At 41.6% G+C, this 22453-nt stretch overlaps 1 protein-coding gene across 1 annotated transcript in view; it reads left to right on the forward strand.

Annotated features, from left to right (window-relative positions):
• Positions 1-632: 632 nt before the first annotated feature.
• Positions 633-22453, forward strand: part of CYTIP (cytohesin 1 interacting protein) — a 75109-nt gene continuing 53288 nt past the window's right edge. The window contains exon 1 of the mRNA XM_047871115.1: positions 633-748. Within this exon, the coding sequence (XP_047727071.1) occupies positions 686-748 (63 nt within the window). The 5' untranslated portion in view covers positions 633-685. The remainder of the gene's footprint in view (positions 749-22453) is intronic.

Raw genomic sequence — 22453 nt, forward strand, 5'->3', positions numbered from 1 at the left:
ACATGTAGCAAATTTGCTCTCTCTCTCTCTATTGTTCCTAAGGACTGGAAATGAATGTTATGTGGACAAAAACTAACATGGTTCCCTGTTAAAAAGACCACACAAACGATGTCTGTCTTGCTTCAAAGAAAAAACTGAGGTAAGTCTGGGTTTAGCTGACGGCACAAAATAAACCAAAAGTCTTCGATTTTGTTTTAAGAAACCATGGAAGGAAACTTCTCTCCAATTAAATTAGACTTATTAATCTGAAAACAAACACAAGCTGAGTATATTTTGTGGTTAGGTTATAGTAAGCAGCATTTGAAACTCTGAGACCTCAGTGTCCCCATAAAAGCCACCCGTGAAACATTTATTTGGGGGTGACTCCAGATAAGAAATGGTTTCTTCCCCCACTTGATTCACTATAAAATAAAGCGCCATGATTTCCCATTTGTTTGGGGCTTGAAAATCACATAGGTATTATTGAATTGTTATGGGTTTTTTTTTTCCCATCTCTTTATTTGTGAGGTATTTGAAACTAGACAGTTTGCCCAGGTCCTAAAATAAACACACGGGATCCCCCTTCAGGAAAGAGGAGAAGGGCGGTATGAATCAGGATGAGATCAAATTTCTTTTTCAGAACGTCAGTGTCCTGTGGTATTGCATGGAGCTGTAAATTCATGTAGAGCAGACGGCAGGCAACCTCATGTGGCCTGGCTTGGAGACCAGGAGGAATCACTGTCTGAGATTTGCCAACCAAAGTTCTATGGTAAGTTTGAGTTTGCAATGCGCGGGTGATTCTCCTCTTGTGTTATTTTCTTGGGGGTGGGGCGGGGAGGAAGCAAACAAGAGTGAACGAAGTGTGATATATTAAGATAAATAAAATATTGAGGGAATTATTACTGGGAAGTCCTTAGTCAAGTGTTTCGTGAGTAAGCAGATTGGCTCTTTGGGGTTTCTTTCCTAAATATTTTGGGCTTCTACTTGCTGTTACTCGGTCTCTCTTTTTTGTTCTTGTTGTTCTTGTCACTAGATCTCTTCTACTTTTTCTTATATTATAGGGTCAGCAGATTTGGTGGTGGGAATGTGTTCTGTAAAAGGCAGATGTGGCGTTTGTGACATGCGTGCTATTTTTGGTAACGGCCAGAAAGGTCCAATAAATACAGGAGTGTGACATTATGGCCAGGAAAAGGGAAAAGAGTAGAGAATGGCCTGGAAAGTTGAAAGCTCTTATTAAGAGAAAGGAAAAAGCTGGTGAGAAGCCAAGTTTAAACTGGCTAAGCACTAGAGCTCAAACATGGTATCCTAATGATGAAGGCAGAGCAAAGCAGCTCATGGAAACTCTCTCTCTTTCTGTGTGTGTGTGTGTGTGTGTGTGTCTGTGTGTGTGTGTTTAGGGAAAAGAATTGGGTATTTTCTTATCTATATATACACTAGTCTTTCTTTTTTTTTTAATGTTTTTTTCAACGTTTATTTATTTTTGGGACAGAGAGAGACAGAGCATGAACGGGGGAGGGGCAGAGAGAGAGGGAGACACAGAATCGGAAACAGGCTCCAGGCTCTGAGCCATCAGCCCAGAGCCCGACGCGGGGCTTGAACTCACAGACCGCGAGATCGTGACCTGGCTGAAGTCGGACGCTTAACCGACTGTGCCACCCAGGCGCCCCTACACTAGTCTTTCTAAGGACAGGAGCTCTGTCCTTAGCTCCGTATCATCTGCAAAGAATAAACAATCAAACATTTATTGAACAAAAACTGAGCTCTCTTTGTAGGTGCTACAAAACAAACAAACAAACAAACAAGAAACAAGTCAGCAAGCCAATTGCTTTCAGGTACTTTCTGTGTGATGGGCCTGAATAAAGTAAGCAGAACTCAGACAGAGGCAGCTGAAACCCAATCAAATAATTTGTCCGTCAAAAGGTGATCAGTGAGTGTATCATCAAGAATTCCCTCAAACCCCTCATTACGGCAGTCACACTTTTGGGTTAGGCCACCAGGGGGCAGGGCATTGTCTCCAGGAAAGGTTTGTTAAAGGACAGTTGGCATCAAAAACACAGGGCAGTGGATCTCAAACTTTTTCAAGTATGACAAGTGTTCGAGTCCTGGTTCCTGGGTCTTACCTGTGGTGATTCTGATTCAGCCAGTCAGGGTGGGGTGGTGGGGGAATATCCCTGGGGATCTTCATTTTGTAAAAGATGCAGAAAATGTGTGGGGTTTCTCTAGCTTGCTAACCTCATTAGAAGACTGTTCGGAGTCCACCAGGAGCCTGGCTGTGAGAGAGACTCATAGCAGTTGAGATGAAGAAGCCGTGCCTTTGTCACACACACCTGGGTTTGAATCCTCTGTGGCGGTGGACAAAGTGCTTTTCTTGTTGGAAATTCAGGTTCCTCCTTTTTGAGGACGGCCATCTTGTCTACCTCCAGGGGTTTAATGATGCACAGAAAGCACTTAGGGGAGGGGCATACAATAATGCAATTAGTAAATATTACCTCTTGCAGTGGGGAGAGAAGGGAAATGTCAGTGGTTAAGACCTCAGTGGCCAGGAAAATGGTTCCGGGAAGACAGAGACAGGGATAACAAACAGGAGGCTAGTTCTTGGATCTTGGGGGTCCAGGGGCAAGGTGTGACCAACAGGAGGCTAGTTCTTGGATCTTGGGGGTCCAGGGGCAAGGTCTGAAGATAGATCACAGACTGGAAAAAGCATAAACATGAGGACAGGAGGCACCCTTTCTCACCATTACAAATGTTTCCCAGGAGTGGTAATAAGCCACCCAGATGGCACAGTTAATTGGAATTATAATTGATCCCCAAATAGTATTTATGTCAATAGTTAATTGATTTTCCTCAGGAAAATCATTGTAAGAACTTCTAAAAGGGAACAAAATGAAATGCATCAAATTCGGCAAGTTGTTCCTATCTGCCACCCACTCTCCATGGGAGGAGTAATGAATGAAGAGAAAAATGGAAAGGAACAGGGACTACAAATCAAATAGACTGTCATGAAATGAAATCCTTTTCTGGCAATTCAGTGCGATGTCAGGTTGTACTGAACCGTCTGGCTCGCGTGCATGTGACCGTTGCCAGGGACTCTCCCAAGGAGAAGCATGAAGAGTAGAGGAAACAGGCTGATACCTTTGTTAGGTGTCTTTCTTAAAAGACAAAGATAAAATTTAGAGGCCCCGAAATGTATGCTCTGACTGCAACAGCCAACAAATTAATAGACGGGGGGTATGAAGGACCAGTGGGGGTGAGATGCAACCAGACTGTCCCTGGGCAAATCATTTACCCTCTTTGGGCCTTACTTTCCTCCCTAAGTGCCCTTCTAGCCCTGACGCACTGTGATAAGGCATAGAGAGTGGGGCAAATCCCAAAGCATTCGTATTTGTACCTGGAATGTAGTCCCTAAACTAGGGTACCTAAATTATTGCCAAATGCTAGCTGTTTTGAAGAACTTTGTTCACCCTGAAACATGAATTGTTCTGGGCTTTTCTATAAACCCAAATTTCAACTGAAATATATTTTAACCAATGCTGTTATTTCTATTGATGTTATTCATATCCTCTCAGTAAACACCCATGATAACGCATGGTAATGATAAATAAATGATGAAGGAAAAAATGCTAACCATTTTTGAACACGGTGACCTCCTACATATTATGCTTATCATATTTCCTCTTTAATCCTTACACTAACACTGTTAGAAGGCATCATTGTGGCCATTTTCCATGAGGATTCTAAGGAGTCACAGAGGTAGCAAATGGCAGAGCTGGGATTTGAAGCCAGGTCTTTCTAACTCTAAAATCCATGTTTCTATCCTGTAACATACCATAAATCTACTCTACTAAGTACATGCATAGTATGCCTGTATAGTTTGTTTCTCAATTCAGGGTCTTCCATTATTCAAAAATACAATTCAGGGGCACCTGGGTGGCTCAGTCGGTTGAGTGTCTGACTCCTGGTTTCGTCTCAGGTCATGATCTCACGGTCTGTGGGTTAGAGCCCCAAGTCAGGCTCTGTGCTGACAGTGCAGAACCTGCTTGGGAATCTCTCCTTTTCTCTCTGCCCCTCCCCTGCTCGCGCTCACTCTCTCTTTCAAAATAAGCAAATAAACATAAAAAAAAAATAGAATGCAAAGTGTACATATATTGTCTTCCTCCTTCACTTTTTACTTGTGACCACTTTAGGGGGCCACTTTTCCTTAACATCAATATCACATTGTTTTTTAAACTGAATGAGTTTACTGACTAGTCTGAACTTGGCCTGCGGGCATACATGTGAAAGTAACAATGTTTCTGTCTCCAGTTGCTTAAGCTTTGTCAAAATTCTCTTTTCTCTGGACAGATACCATGACCTTTGGTCGGTTTTTCTGTGAAAAAAAAAAAAAAAATGACAACAAAACACAAGTGACTCCTTGTTACAAAAATTCAGTCTCAAGCCGGTTTTAAAGTATCCCCTTTGACATCATCAGTTAGGAGAAGGTCTTAGAATGGGAGGGTGGGGTTTGCTTTGCCTCTGGGACATCATCTCTGTCTCCCTTTTCCAGGCTACAACAACTTGAGGAGATGTGGGGCAGGGAGGAAGGAGAAGAAAAGGCCAAGTTTCTCACATTTAATAGTGAGGTTTTCATCCTTCTGTGAAAGATTTTCTCTTCCTCTGGTTAAGGTTGACTGGCAGGCTGAAGCTCCCGGTATGGTAGGCGTCCATATAGCAGTTTTCAGAGGGCCCTTTGGGGGCCTTTCCAAGCTAATGGTATAGGCGATCCAGCTCCAGTAAGATCTTATACGTGTAACACCCCCCCCCCCCCCCCTTCTCCAACACTACCACCCACCCTACTGCTGCTGTGCTCTGCTCGGTCAGCAGCCAGCCCTCGTGCACGGAATATGGCAAGATTGTACTAACTGGCTACTTCCCCTGAGTTCCCTTGGCCCACAGACAAAAGCTTGCAAGTGGCCCCGGGGCTGTGGCCTCTCTCCACGTCCCTTTTTTCCCTCAGTTCAAATAGATACAGTAAGTGAACTGGCAAGGCAACTGCATACGCAGATGTCCAAGTTAGTCATGAAATGCTGGCATTCTCCCCCTAGAGCCCCCTCTCCCTGGCTTTAAGAATGCCTCTCTTGGCAGCCCCCGCACTTGGCTCAGCGGTGAGAGGTGTGTCCTTGGGGAGCGGATAAAAAACCCTCAGCATCACTCTTTCCGCCCCCCCCCCCGCCCCCGTATTAAGGCCGCCTCACAGCTTTGAAGACTTGCTGCTTTTCTTTCCCCTCCAATCTTCCTTCTAGACTTCACTGGGGGAGGGGAGGACACGGTGCGGAGTGGCAATTGAGAGCAGTGGGGCCACTCACCTTTCCCTCAGGGAGCCTGGGAGGAGTTGATGGCTGCAGATGTCCTCCAGCTTCTTTATCTCAATATTGGGACTCCAGTAGTTCATTCCGCGGCGGCAGGAAAACTTACACTTAATAGCTTATTAACATTTGTGCCTTTCTGGGGACAAATATTGATATCAAATGAAAAACTTCTTATTTGCTAAAGACACTGCCAAGAGAATGAAAAGGCAAGCCACAGACTGGTAGAAAATACTTGCAAAAGGCATACCGAATGAAAGGTTGTTATCCAAAAAGTACAAACGACACCTAAAACTCAATTATAAGAAAATGAACAAGCTGATGAAATAAATGTGCAAAAGATTTGCACAGACTCCTCGTTGAAGAAGATACACAAGACGATGGTTAAGCATTTGTATGATCCCCGTATCACAATGAAATTCCACTACACACCTGTTAGGACAGTGAAATCCAAATTATTGACAATACCAAATGCTGGGGCCATGATGTGGAATGACAGGAACTCTCATCCATTGCTAATGAGAATGAGAAAACAGTACAGCCACTACGGAAGAGAGTTTGGCAGTTTTTGACAACACTAAAAATACTCTTACCCTACAATACAAGGATTGCACTCCTTAATGTTTACCCAAATGAGCTAAAAAAAAAAACCAACAACTTATGATTATATAAAAGCCTACACAAGGATGTTTATAGCTGCTTTATTCACAATTTCCAAAGTTTGGATGCAACTAAGATGTCCTTTAGTGGATGAATAGATAAAGTGTGATATGTCCACACAATGGAATATTATTCAGTACTAAAGATAATGCTCTATCAAACCATGAAAAGCAATGGAGAAACCATAAATGCAAATTACTGAGGAAAAGAAGCCAATCTGAGAAGGCTACATATTGTATGATTCCAGCTATATGACATTCTTTAAAAGGCAACACTAGAGGACAATAAAAAGATTAGTTGTTGCCAGCATGTCAGAGGAGGGAAGGATGAATAGATAGAGCACAGAGGATATTTAGGGAAATGAAACTAATCTGTAAAATATTACAGTGGTGGATACATGTCATTACATATTTTTCCAAACTCATAGAACATACAGCACCAAGAGTCAACCCTAGTGTAAACCCTGGACTTTCAATGAGAATGATGTATCAGTGTAGGTTCAATAACTGTAACAAATCTCCCCGAGTGTGAGGTTGATAGTGGGAGAGACTGTGCGTGTGTAGGGGCAAAGGGGATATAAGGACTCTATACTTTCTGTTACATTTTGCTGTGAACCTAAATGTGCTCTAAAAAAGAACGTCTTTTAAGAATTAACTTACATTAAAAACATTCTTGGGGCGCCTGGGTGGCTTAGCCAGCAACTCTTGATTTTGGCTCAGCTCATGATCTTGCAGGTTATGGGATGGAGAGATCAAGCCCTGTGCACTGTAGATCCTCTCTCCCTCTCTCTCTGCCCCTCTCCCACTCGCTCTCTCCCTCTCTCAAAATAAATAAAAAATAAACTTAAAAAATACATTCTTATAAACAGTCACAGGTCGCCAAAATAGAGAAATCTGCTTTCTACTTTAAAAAAAAATTAATAGGGGTGCCTGGGTGGCGCAGTCGGTTAAGTGTCCGACTTCAGCCAGGTCACGATCTCGCGGTCCGTGAGTTCGACCCCCGCGTCAGGCTCTGGGCTGATGGCTCAGAGCCTGGAGCCTGTTTCCGATTCTGTGTCTCCCTCTCTCTCTGCCCCTCCCCCGTTCATGCTCTGTCTCTCTCTGTCCCAAAAATAAAAAAAAAATAAAAAAAAATTTATAATGTTTATTTATTTTTGAGAGAGAGAGAGAAGGGGAGGGGCAGAGAGAGAGGGAGACACAGAATTGCAAATGGGCTCCAGGCTCTGAGCTGTGAGTCCTGAGCCTCACGAACTGCAAGATTGTGACCTGAGCCAAAGTCGGAGGTTTAACTGACTGAGGCACCCAGGCGCCCCAAGATAATCTGCTTTCTAAATGGATGACAGATTTCTTCACATCTGTATAGAACCAAGTAATTTGTTACATGTTTGTCCATCCTTTGGGCAAAGAATGTCTAGCAAATGATAGATGCAATTTAGTCTTCTACGTCCTCTCTATTATGTTATACTAGGAGACACTGATCCTGAGATGACTAGGCAGCAGCACAGGTGGATGAGTAGAGACACCTCTTCCAGGAAGCCTTCTCTTTGATAGTGCAGCTACCTCAAGGCTACAGAGAATTCTGCACCACAGTTACCGTTCCGAACAATGTAACTCTACAGTGACTCATTGTTACCTAAAAAAACAGCAATCTCCAAAAGCTGGGATGCTCTTTTCTTAGAACACTCTTTTCTCTGTTCACAACTTCAGTTGGTGTTTACTTGGTACTAGAGGCAGAGAAAGACAAAACCGAAGCTGTCAAATTAGACATGGCAGAGCTCTGAGACATTTAGTCACTTGGGCGAAAATGACATTTAACTATTACAGTACTATTTGACTTTTAACTGTAGACACCCATGCTGTGTGTTGGCCTCTCAGACACCTTCTATCAAAATAAGATGTTTTAGGGGCACCTGGGTGGCTTAATCAGTTAAGCATCTGACTCTTGATTCCAGCTCAGGTGAGGATCTCACAGTTCGTGGGATCGAGCCCCATGTTGGGCTCCATGTTGACAGCATGGAGCCTGCTTGGGACTCTCTCCCTCTCCCTCTGTTCCCCCACCCCCAACTATTCACTTTCTCTCTCTCTCAAAATAAACTTTAAAAAAAAATAAGATGTTTTACACAACTAACAAAGAGTTAATATTTGGAGATTTCCTAGGTAGGTGCTACAAACGTATCTCCAAAGGATGGGGTTATAGGTGATTGTAAATTACATTTATGTATTTTTCTGAAAATTGTGCTTATAATGAACACGCATTGTTTATCATCAGGAAAAAATATATATATAACTCCATTTGAAAATTTAGATGACCCAAAAGGAAAACAGATAAAGTAGTTACGAAAATTTTGAAAGATAAAGGTTACAAGGACTCGCCCTGTTAACATACAATAATGACAACAAAAATATCCGACACTTCTGTGACACTCTCTATGTGCCAAGCACTATTCTAAGCGTTTTATTTTACAAACTAATTTAATCTTCATAACCTCATGAATGAAGTAATATTGGTATACCCATTTTATAGAGAAGGAAACTGAGTCATGGAGAAGCCATGACCAGCCCATTGTTAGATAGCTCGTAAAGGGTAGAGTTTAGATCTGAGAACAAGAACCTGGCTCCAGAGTAGGATTCTTTTTTTTTTTTTTAATTTTTTTAATGTTTATTTTTGAGAGAGAGAGACACACACAGAGGCAGAGAGATAGAGGCAGAGAGACAGAGTATGAGCAGGGGAGGGGCAGAGAGAGAGGGAGACACAGAATACCAAGCAGGTTCCAGGCTCTGAGCTGTCAGCACAGAGCCCAACGTGGAGCTAGAACTCACGAACTGTGAGATCATGACCTGAGCTGAAATCGGACGCTTAACCGAGTCACTCAGACACCCCTCCAGAGTAGGATTCTTAATCACTCTACTGAGTTACAAAAACAACATAGTAGAATAACATAGCATTGTCTAAAGATCATAGCTCTTAATGTAATAAATATAAACAGACTGGAAATAGAATATTGAAAAACTTAATAGGAAATATGAAGCACCATAAATCAATGAAACAGAAGCTAGGTATTTTTACAGTGCTATTCAGGAAAGCAGATATTTAGATTGTAAAAATGCAGTTTAGGGGCGCCTGGATGGTGCAGTCGGTTAAGCGTCCGACTTCAGCCAGGTCACAATCTCGCGGTCCGTGAGTTCGAGCCCCGCGTCGGGCTCTGGGCTGATGGCTCAGAGCCTGGAGCCTGTTTCCAATTCTGTGTCTCCCTCTCTCTCTGCCCCTCCCCCGTTCATGCTCTGTCTCTCTCTGTCCCAAAAATAAATAAACGTTGAAAAAAAAAATTAAAAAAAAAAAATGCAGTTTAGTGCACCTTCCCCCCCACTAAAAATAATTATCCATTTTATTCCAAATAAATTAAGGAGTTAAATCTAAATAGTTAAACCAAAATAACTTGGAAGAAATATAGATGAATATTTATCTGATCTCTGGATGAAAAAGGATTTTCTAAACTTAAAAACAACTAAGAAAATCACAGAGGAAAATACCGATGGATAAAATAAAAAATTTCTGTATGTCATAAGACAAAAAGAAAAGACAAACAATCAGCATGTTTAAGAAATTATAATGTTTCATACACAAAAGAGGAATGGAAATGGCTAACAAAATATGAAAAATACCCTCCTCTAATACAAGAAAGACAAAAACTCAAATTAAAACAAAAATTTGGTGGCATTTTTCACAGACCAAGTTTTAACTGGCAGTAATCAAGGTTGTCAGGAGTTCTTCAGGATGGATGGAAAATTTCTACCAAAATTTTACCAATATCCATAGACAGCCTTAAAACATCCATCATTTCAAACCAATATTTTTATATAAGGATTTATCCTCTGAAAATGGTTACGTGGACAACTATTTACGTTCAAGTTTTCATCACATCATTATTTGTAATAGTGAAATGTTAGAAACTACTTAATATTTAATAAAGTTGGATGAGTTGGTAATAACTGGAAAATACGGCATGGCTATAGAGTGGACTATCTCACTACAATTAAAATCACATTGTGAGTAGTTCTTAGTGAGTAGAGAACATGGTTAAGTGTAGCAAGAGAGGATATGCAATTATTTATGCATCCAGTTAAAAATAATAACAACAAAGGACTTGAAAGATCATGACATATGTTCCTCATGGTTACAGGTAGTGGTGGGGATTTCTATCTCTTACAGGCTGCCTTAAAACAGAGACAAGAATGGGTGGAAAGTTATTTTAAACAAATAAAAGAAGAAGTATGGGGGCAAAATAGAGACAAAGAAAGAGGGGCAGATCACTGAAAATGATGAGAGGTACACAAATATGATCTCAAATCAGCAATGATCGCACAGCCAGGAGGAAGTCTAGAGCGAATAAAAATGTTGAAACAATGAATGCTCTTGGTCCGCCCCTTCAAAGCAATGGAGTCAAGAGAAAAACTGCAAGGATGGGTGCCTCTGTCTCTAACTTTGAAAACAGATGCCAGTCCATCCCCTGGGATATGTTGATAAAAGCTGGTGTTTTTCTAAAACAAACCAGTTCTCTTCCCAAACTCACGTCTTTATAGATGTCATGTAGATTTTCAGTGTTACCTCTAAAATGTCTGGTTAAGATGTTTCCAAAGGAATGAGTCTGGCACATGAAAAGATGCTCAAGATCACTCATCATCAGGGAAATACAAATCAAAACCACGATGAGATACCACCTCACACCTGTCAGAGTGGCTAAAATTAACAACACAGGAAACAACAGCTGTTGATGGAAATGCAAACTGGTGCAGTCACTTTGGAGAAGAGTATGGAGGTGCCTCAGAATGTTAAATATAGAACTATCCTACAACCCAGCAATTGTACTACTAGGTGTTTACCCAAATGATACAAAAGTACTGATTTGAAGGGGCATATGCAGCATTATCAACAGCATGTTTACGGCAGCATTATCAACAATAGCCAAACTATGGAAAGAGCGAAAATACGCATCAACTGATGAATGGATAAATAAGAAGGGGGAGATAGATAGATAGATAGATAGATAATGGAATATTACTAAGCCATCGAAAAGATTGAAATCTTGCCATTTACAATGACATGGATGTAACTAGAGTGTATTATGCTAAGCAAAATAAGTCAAGTCAGAGAAACACAAATGCCATATCATTTCACTCATATGTAGAATTTAAGAAACACTAGAGATGAACATAGGGGAAGGGAAACAAAGAGAGCGGGAAGCAAACCATAAGAGACTCTTAACTATAGAGAACAAACTGAGGGTTGCTGGAGGGGAGGTGGGTGGGGGGATGGGGTGGACAGGTGATGGGTATTAAAAAGGACACTTGGGATGAGCACTGGGTGTTGCATGTAAGTGATGATACAAATCTAAATTCTACCCCTGAAAACAATATTACACTATATGTTTACTAATTAGAATTTAAATAAAAACTTGAAATTAAAAAAAAAAAAAGGAATGAGTCTTGGAATTCAGTCTTTAGCATTTCTCTGTGATTAAATCTCTGAACTTTCCAGTCCCTGCTATTTTATAAACTGGGGAGGAGGGCAGCAACAAAAATAGATGTAATTGGTCTGTTAGCTGTTACTTTCATTTTTCTATAAATATACACAGAATTTTCCAATTCCCCCCCCCCCGTTTCAATTGAACTTTATAAAATGTCTTAGAGAAAATTGAAGGTCTAATTATTTTCTTCAAACACTTGTCTCCCCTGGGAGGTTGGATGTATTTATCTCTTGTAAGCTCTGCTCCATGGCCGGACCAGGAGGATTTATTTCCCTGCATTTTGGTTCTCATCTTGACCTCTTGGTTCTAATCAAACCCTTCTGGAATCAGGCTCTAACATCCAGTATCCTGGATCCTTGATCCACACTCAGGTTTCTCTTCTCAGTTTCTGTCTCCTCAACTTACCTGGGATCTCTTCCTATGTTCCCTTGCACTAGCCTGCCTACCTGCCCACAGTGAGTGGCCATTTATGTAGGTATGGTAGAAAAGAATGTTGTTTACTTTCGTTGTTTTTTTAGGAGGTATCTGTGTTTGGTTCAACCATGAACATAATTATTTTTAATGAACTTGAACAGAAATCAGGTGTATTTAAAGCTGCATTTTCCATTGAGTCATCATTGAACTGTTTTATATAGAGAAGAACATTTTCTTTCCTCTCTCTTAGTAAGATCCCATGGGGTTCTCCATCAGCCCAGGATATGAGATTCTGGCTGTTGGATCTCAAAAGGTGATATCACCAATCCCAGGGCATGAATCATCATAGCCTGTGCATCGTTTCACTGGTTGCTCTGTGAGGTCTAGGAGATGATGCCTATGAATTCACCTCCTCCAAGGTCACCTTCTCTCCTCTCTCCTCTCCACTTTATCTCTAAAGGCAGTTTTGGCTGTCACCGCAAGCAGTACCCCAGGTGCCAGATTTTCAGATGCAAATGGTATTCCGCCGCTTTACAGGAACATCTTGTCACTCGGGCCAGCTCATTCTTTCAGGGAGGACATACCTACCAGTAGTACGGTGGTGGTTTTAGCTGCTGTTTTGTAAAGACAGAGGTCACAATCAGAGTTGTAAAGTGCTCATTTAAAACCAGCATGTCTACAGGTAGTTTCAAATGCCCATCGAGTCACTAAATCTCTTTAGAAGTGTGGAGCCATTTCAGACTTCCATGCCACATAAAGCCCCTCTGTTTCCTGTTGGAAATCCTGACGTTGTTATTAACTTCTCATGTCAACCCTGCCCGCCACTGCTTCTAACTCTGGTATTCAGTAATTCATTTAGCAAATGCAAAGTGCAGAGCACCTATCACCGGGCACTCTGGTAGGTGCTAGAGATACAAGTGAAAAAGAGTTGAGACCCTACCCTGAGGCAGCTTACAACCTGTTGTGAAATACAGAAGAGAAAAAGCCAGTGAATGATGTGGGGTGGTAAGAAAAATCCCCCATGCTGTGGGAATGTAAGTACACAAGAGGGACATTGAGAATAGTTTTTGGAGAGGGGAAATTCCCTGGAGAAGCAATCTAGAGCCTGAAGAAGAGTGGCAAAGCTGTCTGGTGCTTCCAGATCCCTCCTCCATGGGAGGCATCTGCATGATGCATGTGACAGGGGCACACACTGGGATTCCAGAAGCACCAGGATGATAGGGCAGTAAATCACCAAAGCAAGCTTGGCCAGGCTCTGGGGAAACAACAATCATTAATCTCTAGTTTGGGTAGTGTTCCGGTTTGTTAACGTTTGGGGGCATTCTCTCAGTGTCACTTAATACACGTTAAAGACAAAAATACATAAATGGTTTATTTCTTTTTGTGGGCAAAATTCTGAATGTGCCCTGTCGGATCCAAAGTTCCCTCTGGGGTTTGACTGCAGATCTAACTTTCCTGGAGGCTGGCTCGAGCCCCAGAGTGACCTCTGAGAATGGACCTACCTTGTGAATAACCCCACCAGAGAGGATCTGTCTGGGCAAGGCTGAAATGATACTACTTGTGCGGCTGATGCTACTTCTACTACAGCTTGGCGTTGTCGTTTTTGTTGAGTGACAATATTGTAGGCACTGTCCAAAGCATCATTCGCTATCTCCAGAACAATCCTGCAAAAACAGATGCATTATCTTCATTTTGCAGGTGAGGTTACGGAGGCACAGGGAGTGTAAAAAGCTTTGGGCCACTGTTCTCAGCTTATGGGACATATTAAAAATTCATATACAATAGGGAACAGCACATTGCTACTGAGCTCTGTTGATAATCCCTGAGGTTCAGAAGGCCCTTGTGCCCCAGCAGCGCTTCCTGGCCTGTGACACACTGGCAGCAACGTGCCCAGAAGAGCCCCGTGGGACTGGTGGCTGTGTCAGTTGCCACAGGTTTCAAGGAATTTTAGTCTTGGGCTTCTATAACAAAATACCACAGACTGGGTGACTTCAACAGCAAACATTTATTTCTCCCAGTTCACAGGACTCAGATGCCCAAGGTCACGGTACCAACATGATTGGGTTCTGCTGAGAGCCCGATTCTATCTTGCTGTGTGTCATATGATGAGAAGATCACAGGGCGCCTGGGTGGCTCAGCCGGTTAAGCGTCCGACTTTGGCTCAGGTCGTGATCTCGAGGTTCGTGGGTTCGAGCCCTACTTCCGGCTCTGTGCTGACAGCTCGGAGCCTGAAGCCTGCTTCGGAGTCTGTGTCTCCCTCTCTCTTTGCTCCTCACCTGCTCCAACTCTGTCTTCCTCCCCTAAATAAATAAAATATCAAAAGAAAAATTAAAAAAAAAAAAAAGATCAGAGAGAGGCAAGCTCACTTGTCTTTTCTTAGAAAGGCACTAATCCCATCATCAGGGCCCCACCCTTATGCCATAATTACCTCCCAAAGGCCTAATCACCAAATACTAACACACTGGGTGTTAGGGTTTCAATACATAAATGTGGTAGGGGTGGGGATGTAAACATGCACTTCATAATACAAGGCAAACAAAGGGCCTTCTTGGGGGCAAGTAGGCCTTGTTAGAGGAATAACACAATCTGGAAGACCCCAGAGTCAGCGATCAGCGAGGAGCCCTGAGTAGCCCACCCCAGGCCAGCGGTGTCACCCGGCATTAGTTTTCTGTTTTGTTTTCTTTTTGTTTCTGTTTTGTACTGTCTGCTGCGTGTTGGTTGTTAGGGGCTTAGATATGTTATTTCTTGCCCAAAAAAATGATCGGAGTTACTGTAGTTGAAACCACTCCTCTTGGGGATAGGGGAAAGTGTTGTCTGGATTATCAGATCAATATTGTTGACATCAGTAATTCCTAGGTAACCCTGTAAATCTACAGACTCTTTGACATACTCTAAAACTTTTATTATCTAAAAACACCCACCTTTTTAATGTGGGTTTACTTACTGTAATAACACATAAACTGAAAAAGAACACAAGAAACTAATTAAAACTTTTTTCTATGCTAGTGGAGGGGCTGTTATGCATATGTGCACTTTGACAGGTGGCTAAGAAAGTATAGAAATCTCTTACTTAGAGGGGTTGAAGATAGAGCAGGTGTCAAATTGGTTCTAATTAGACCATCGAGGAGGCACTTTTAGTGGTGGAGAAAGGCATGGCCTGGGCGGCTAAGAATAGAAGGTGCACTTAGCCACATGCCATGCGTTAGTGGGGCTCTGATTCTTGTTTTGAAGTAATGTCAACCTCAGTAGACACCTTTCTCCGCACTCCAACTTTATTGAATATAATTGACAAAATTGTAAGGTATTTATTTATTTTTTTATTAAAAAAATTTTTTTTGTTTATTTTTTAGAGAAACGGAGCATAGGTGGGGGAGGGGCAGAGACAGAGGGAGACAGAATCCAAAGCAGGCTTCAGGCTCTGAGCTGTCGGCACAGAGCCCAACGCGGGGCTCGAGCCCACCAACCGTGAGGTCATGACCTGAGCTGAAATCAGCAGCTTAACTGACTGAGCCACCCAGGCACCCCTAGTTTTACTCTTTGAAAGTTTATTAATTTATTTTGAGAGAGAGAAAGAGAGCATGTGAGTGGAGGAGGAGCAGAGAGATAGGGAGAGAGAGAATGCCAAGCAGATTCCATGCTGTCAGTACGGAGCCCCATGAGGGGCTTGATGTTATGAGATCACGACCTGACCCGAAATCAAGAGACAGATGCTTAACCAACTGAGCCACCCACCCAGGTACCCCTGTAAGATATTTAAAGTGTACAACACAATGATTTTGACATTGTGAAAGGATTTGCTTCATTAGGTAATTATCACATCCATCACCTCACCCTTTTATTTTTTCATTTAAGTTCTACTCTCCTGGCAAATTTCAATGATATAATACAGTGTTCTCAACTACAGTCACAAGTTATACATGAGATCGTCAGACCTTATTCATATTCTACTGAGTGCCCTCTTGTTGAGGGACCTCTTGTGCTAAAGACTTATGATAAAAGGGTACTTAAAAGATACAAAAGAGAATCATTGACTCATTGTTATCTGAACATGGCCTTCCTTTCACTTTCTTTCCAGAATGTTGCCATCAGCAGTGACAATGACAAGTAGGGGAAAATGGTCTGGAGGAGGGCGGGGATGACTGCCGTACCACATAAATCTTGTGTCCAGTTGTTACTATTACTATTTTTGCTAGAGACCTGAACCATCTTTCAGAAGTCCCAGCTAAGCGTCGCCACAGAACCTTTGTAGGTTGTGTTTGTCCCCGTCAAGACAAGCTCCTATAGAGCTAATTAGGGATGCTTCGTGCCCCTGCCCAATTCCACCCAAGGTATGAGAGGGAACTCTGGGTACATAGTTTGTACGGTGTACTCTTCGTATTCATCTCAGTTCACACAGACATTTCCTCATATGCGTTATGCAGTGATGGAATCAGCAAGATTTGTTTGTTACTTAGTCATTCTCTTGGTTTATTTAATTTTATCCCTGTTTAAAAAGGGATTTCAAGTGGCTAAATTTTCGTAAAATTGAACAAGTTGGCTCTTGACCACATTTAGCATGATGTCTCTTCTTTTGCTATTTTTGTCGTTGCTTAATTCATTGTGAGCATAGAGAGTTCTCTTGCATTTGAGAGGCTGGCTTCACGGCTAAGTTAAGGAAAGGGAAATGGAGATACAACACGGTTCCTGACGTGCCAGAAGCTTGGAGGAGGTGAAACACCTGGTCCATAAGAAAAAAAATATCAAGTCTGGTCACCTTGAAACAGCTGAAGCAATATTTTATCTGTTTCTAAGATACTTGGGGAAGTTAAATCAAACAGGAAACAACAGAAATTTCTGAGTCAGAGAGGAACTGCTCGTTACTCATTTGACTTTGCAAGCATGGTGATGATGCCATTGCCCTGAAACATACAACACTTAAGATAACTCATTGCCAATTATGAAAATACTATGGTTATACTTGCCCATCACGTAATCTCATGGCTGGCTGGCCTCACCGTCTCCATTTCGTTTAGAGTGCTCCAAACCTTCATAGAAATAGATCATGTTGTCACCAACGTTTTAGAACGTCGGGCACTTTGACGACGAAGAAGTTAACTTATCCCTCCCTATCTTTTGGGTGACCTATATAACTTGAATGGGGAAACTATGTATGAGAGTAAATGAAAAGATCAGTGTTCCCCTGATGTAGCTGAGACAACGCCTAGTTTCTCAAGATACAGGGAAAAGCTGAACACTAGATGCAAAAGTACTGTAAACACTGACCTTGCCGCCTGTGGATGGCAGTCATCTGTAAGACGCAGACAACTTGTTACACCCAATGAAAATCATGAAAGGGGAAGCTGAATGGGGAACTGGGATAGAAAGTTTTCTCTTAGTGGTCTCTTCACATTTTGGAAAACGAGTAGGTCCGTGTAGCATTTGCAGAAGTTTTCACATTATAATCACTGCCATCATACACTGTCTCTTGTAATGACATCTAGCAGGGCTGCTTCCGTTTTATTCTCTACTCTCAGTGGGAGAGACAATGTCTTTGTTCCTAAAGCAACAGTCTGATTCTGTGACTTGGGACCCTCTGTCTGCATGCCATGGCAACACTCAGCAGTTCAGGATCTCTTAGATCTTTTCATTTCTATTTGTTGAGTGCTTACCGGCGTTGGGTGCTCATACAGCATTTAAATTTTCACAGAACCCTCTGAGGCTGGTCCTATTTTCTACAGATGTGAAAACAGAGGCATAGAGAGAGAAGAGGCAGCTCTTCCCAATGGCTTCATTGCATTCTGTCCCCGTAAGGTGCTTGCAGCAAAAGTCTAGCTTTTTCCTTCAACATATTTTATCATTATTTTAGACATTTAAACAGTTTCTGTAGTTACGGAAGTAAGTCCATATATAGGGTGAAGCTTAAAACATACAAAGAGGTAGACAAAAAGAAGTCTTCCTTCCCTTACCCCCAAAGACTACTCCACAGAGGTAACTGGTATGAATTTTTAATGTATTCAGAGTTGCCTATGCATAAGCCCGGATATACATGCATACGCACGCATATTCAGTTTCATTTGTGGATCTCCTAAGGTAATTGTGTTATACCTTGACATATTATAGTCATTTGTGAACATGCTTATCTCCCTAAATCGACTGTGAGCTCTCTGAGGACATCATGCTATGCATGATGGTTCTGGTTATCTATCATTAAGTGACAAGTGATCCTAAGACTCAGAGGTTAAAATAAATGCTTCTTCTTCTTTTTTTCTTTTTTTTTTTCTTTTTATTCACATATCGACAATTTGAGCAAGGTCCAAGGGGAAAATAATCTTTGCTCCATTCAATATTGGGGGGGTGGGCTCAGAGGTAGGGCTAGAATCATGGGAAGGCTCAGTTGCTCTTATGTGGGTACTTGATACTGGCTCTCTGTTGGAACTTCAAGTAACATGGTGGCCGGGACACACACTCATGGTCTTTCCATGGACCTACTTGGCTTCCTCAGAGCATGGTGGCTGGGTTGCGGGCATCTCAAGGGAACAGGATAGAAACTCCTTTTTTTTTTTAATAACTTAACCTTGGATGTCACATGGCATATTTCTGCACTAGCCACAGCCTTATCTAGACTCAAGGGAATAGAATGTATATCCTGCCTCTCAAAAATCACTTTGTAAGGAAAGCCTATGGGATATCTATGAGGTCATCTTTATAAAATACACTTATCCCCCAAGTAGCTTTTCATGTTAGGCTCATCCCTCTACTTTCCAGAACTTCATCTCATAGTATTGTACATAGTAGATGATGAATCAATGTCCAGGAAATTGAATTGTTGAATCCTGGTTAGGAGGAGGAACAGGTAGAAGTTCTTTGCACTTCTGAACTGGGCTAACAAGGGAAGAGGGGGGATGGCTCATTCTCATGAGGATGCTGCCCATCATCTCAGAAAGAAGATCCAGGTATAAAATCTCACCAGAGACGATGGTTCGCGGTTGCTAGAAAAGGTGCTTATACGATGAATCACGGGAATCTACCCATGAAACCAAGAGCACACATTGTATGTTAGCTAACTTGACAATAAATTATATTTAAAAAGAAAAGGTTCTTATAAAATGGTTCCCCTGGGGTAACTGCAGATGCATTTGAGCTGTTTTCTTTGCCAAAAAGATGTCTGAAAAGTACCATTTGACTGTGCAGGAGAAACCGGGACGAATGCCGTGCTGAGTTTCATGTGAGCAGGTGTGCAGAAAACTGCATCCTCTAGGGACCATAGTCCGTGCATAAAGCCCTGCCCCGTCCTAGTGAAACTCACCTGGATGACCCAAGAGCCCGAGTAATGGTTTGGCAGTGGTTACGTGAGCATGGAAGTGAAAGCCTGGGGTAGAAAAGGTGAGGGCCAAGTGTCCAGGCTGCGTCCTGTTGGCTCTTAGATTTCGTGGCAAAAATTATTATAGGTGCCTATGAGAGAAAAGCTTTGACACAATGGTATCTCTGTGGGCCTTCTGGTACCGACATTAAGTCTCTAACACCCGCTGAGGTCTGGCATCAAAGAACACATCTCCTGAACAAGCAAAGCGGGATGGGCTATGCACAGGGAGATGTGGAAACACGGGAGAAGTCCCTGTTCACAGAATTTGTTTCAAAACCCATTCCTATTACATCTTATTTTGTCACTTCTATTTGTGCATCTTCTCCTCTGTCCTGCCCTTCATCCTCTCACACGTGGTTTCCTCAGTCAGCTCTCCATCTCCTCTGCTCACTGGACATTGACACGTTTGTCGTCTCTTGGTGTCACATCACTCAAACCGATAACCCCAAATCAGACCAGCCTGGCCCCTGGGAATAATCTTTCCCCCACCTCCTTCCACATTCACATGTACACCTGCAGTACACATACTTGTTGCCTCCCTTGTGGGGGTTTTAACTGGGGAAATTCAAGCTCCAGGGGCTCTACTCTTCCTCCTAGTTTGGCCTCAATAGAGGGAGACCATACGATCATTAAGGTTCCGTGATGATGTGCTTACAAGAGCTTAGAACCAGAGATATAATTTTAAAAGAGCTTGTGTTCATTTTTAAGTGCATTTAGAAAAAACCGAACAGAGACACAAGGGCAATATCTTTGGCTAAATGTTTCTCAGTGACCCGTAGGAGCTTTCTGTCATGTTTGCCTACATTGGCTTCTCCACCCATATGTATGTTTGGGTTCATTTACCCTTTAGTTCATTATTATTTTTTAATATTTAAACTACTTTAATAAAACATTACTCTTGAATAGGTCATTAAAGGCCACGTTCTTCCTCTACTGATAAGATTCACTAGTAGAGTATGACTTCTTGGTACCCACTGGGAGTTGTCTCATACAGGAAGAGGAAGCAACTGAAACAAATTCCATTACAGTCTTCAGATGCTCAGGTCAGATTCTCTGATTGGGCATTAGTCTGAAGGGATGGTCAGACTCTGATTATCTAGCTGAGTTCAAGATACACATTTAGTGCGGCTTTCAGAATTACTGTTTTTAGAAAACTACAGAATCTCAACAATTGTTGACCTGCCATTACAAATGAATTCTGTAGCATGGGATAAGGAGAGGATTAGATTTCCCAATGTAATTTGATTTTTGGACCTCAGAGGTTGAGCACTGTTTGTTGGAGCTTGGCTACAGAAGTGGCAGTGAAATTGGAGTCCAACAGTGGAGCAAAATCATTAGGTTCCTTGCCATTCCTGCCCAAGGTATCATCATCCTCAGTATGGCTCAGAGTTCAACTTGCACTCCCATTGTGCTTTATACCTAAGAGTCACTATGTAAGTCCTATTCCTATACTTCTGTACTTCTGGCTTCTCCTCTTTCGCATTTTCCCCAATGGACACTACTCTGGTTCAAGCCTTTATTGCCTATTTCTAAGATTATGACATTAGTCCAACTGGCCTTTAGCTCTTTTCCCTCCAATTATCTTACGATCAAGTCAATTTTCCTAAAATTTCCACTTAGTTGACTTATACCTCTGCTCAAAAAAATGAGTGATTCCCCTTTGATTATTGAATCAAGTCCAAAGTATTTAGCATAGTAGATAAGAGCCCTTACCCATTCAGTCCCTGTAAGGTGCTTGGTAGCACCTTACAGGTAGCACCTGTAAGGTGTCTCTTACTAAGCAGCCCACACTCCTGAAACACCAGCCTTGTTACCAGTCTCTGATCAGTTCTCTCTCTGTTTTCTCCTCTTGATGACTCCCTTTGGACCCTCATCCGTATGTGAAATGTTGAGTCTTCCATAACCACCGTATCTAACTATTGAAATTATACTAGTATCTCTAAATTTGTCTTCCTCCTTTAAAGAGAACTCCTGCCCCATCCCAAGAAGAAATCAGTCTCTCAGTTCTGTCTTCTTGAAATCCTTTGTACCATTTTCTGTCTTTTATTCTATGGAAGTGGGTATGTTGATCTCTTACTAGACTGTAGGCTCATTCTGGGCAGGGACAATGTTTTACAAAATTCAGCATTGCTTTTCCTTAGCTTAGAGCCAGATATATAGTGGGATTTTGCTAAAGGTTGTTGTTTTGAATGGAATTCTCACAGATTCTGGGGGAAAAGTTAAATTTAATCCAGACCATCAACTCAAGTTTTTCTCTATATAAAGCGTATAAAGCGAGTGTGGTGAAATGTGTATGATTGGTTTGTTTTCGTATTACTTTGATTATATATTCTAAGTCAGACATTTTAAATATGATTTAATAAAGGATGCTTAAGAGATATAATTGTTGAAAGACAATAGGACAGTTTTCTCAAACACTGGATGCACAGTGAGTGCACTTATGTGTTAGTGTGTTAGAATTTGTCAAGTCTAACAACAAACTCCTAATACAGAGGAGACATATATATGTATACATATATATATGTGTATATATATATGTGTGTGTGTGTGTATATATATATATATATATATATATGCCTTTATTTTCCTCATCTCTTTTTAGAGGTGACTCTATTACTCTATTGTGTGGTATGCTTATGAGAAGTGAGACCACCAGTGTGTATTTCCATCTTCAACTATATTAATAAGATCCAACTAATGTGTAAGCTAGACTGAGGGTTAGGGTCACAGAAAATTGTACAGTAAAGTCATAAAACTGCTATTTTAAAGAAAAGCTGTTTTTGTGATTTGTTGTTCCAAATCTTCCTTCTCTCATATTAAAAGGTATCACTTTCAGAATTGACTCTCTTTGTACCTTGTAATAATTAGTTATCCTGTTTTCAGTTTTGAATAGTGCATCATTTTCCATCATTACCTTCAGGTAATGTATACTTTCTTGGGGGTAATGTTATTCATATTGGACTTGCTTTTTCAGTCCCGACCACACATTTACCTATTTCTCTTGAGCACAGGTCTTTTTTTTTTTTTTTTGAAGACAGAGGGAACTTTGTTCACAGATGAACTATGTGACAGGAAGGGGACATTTCCCACCTTCCTCTCTGTCTTACTATTTCATCATGTGTAACAATGTTTTCCACTCCTCTGTAGATAAGAATCTTTTTTGTGAATTTTCTATATTTAACACCAACACTA

This window comes from Prionailurus viverrinus, chromosome C1 (assembly GCF_022837055.1).
Source record: "Prionailurus viverrinus isolate Anna chromosome C1, UM_Priviv_1.0, whole genome shotgun sequence".
In the NCBI taxonomy this organism is placed as follows: Eukaryota; Metazoa; Chordata; class Mammalia; order Carnivora; family Felidae; genus Prionailurus; species Prionailurus viverrinus.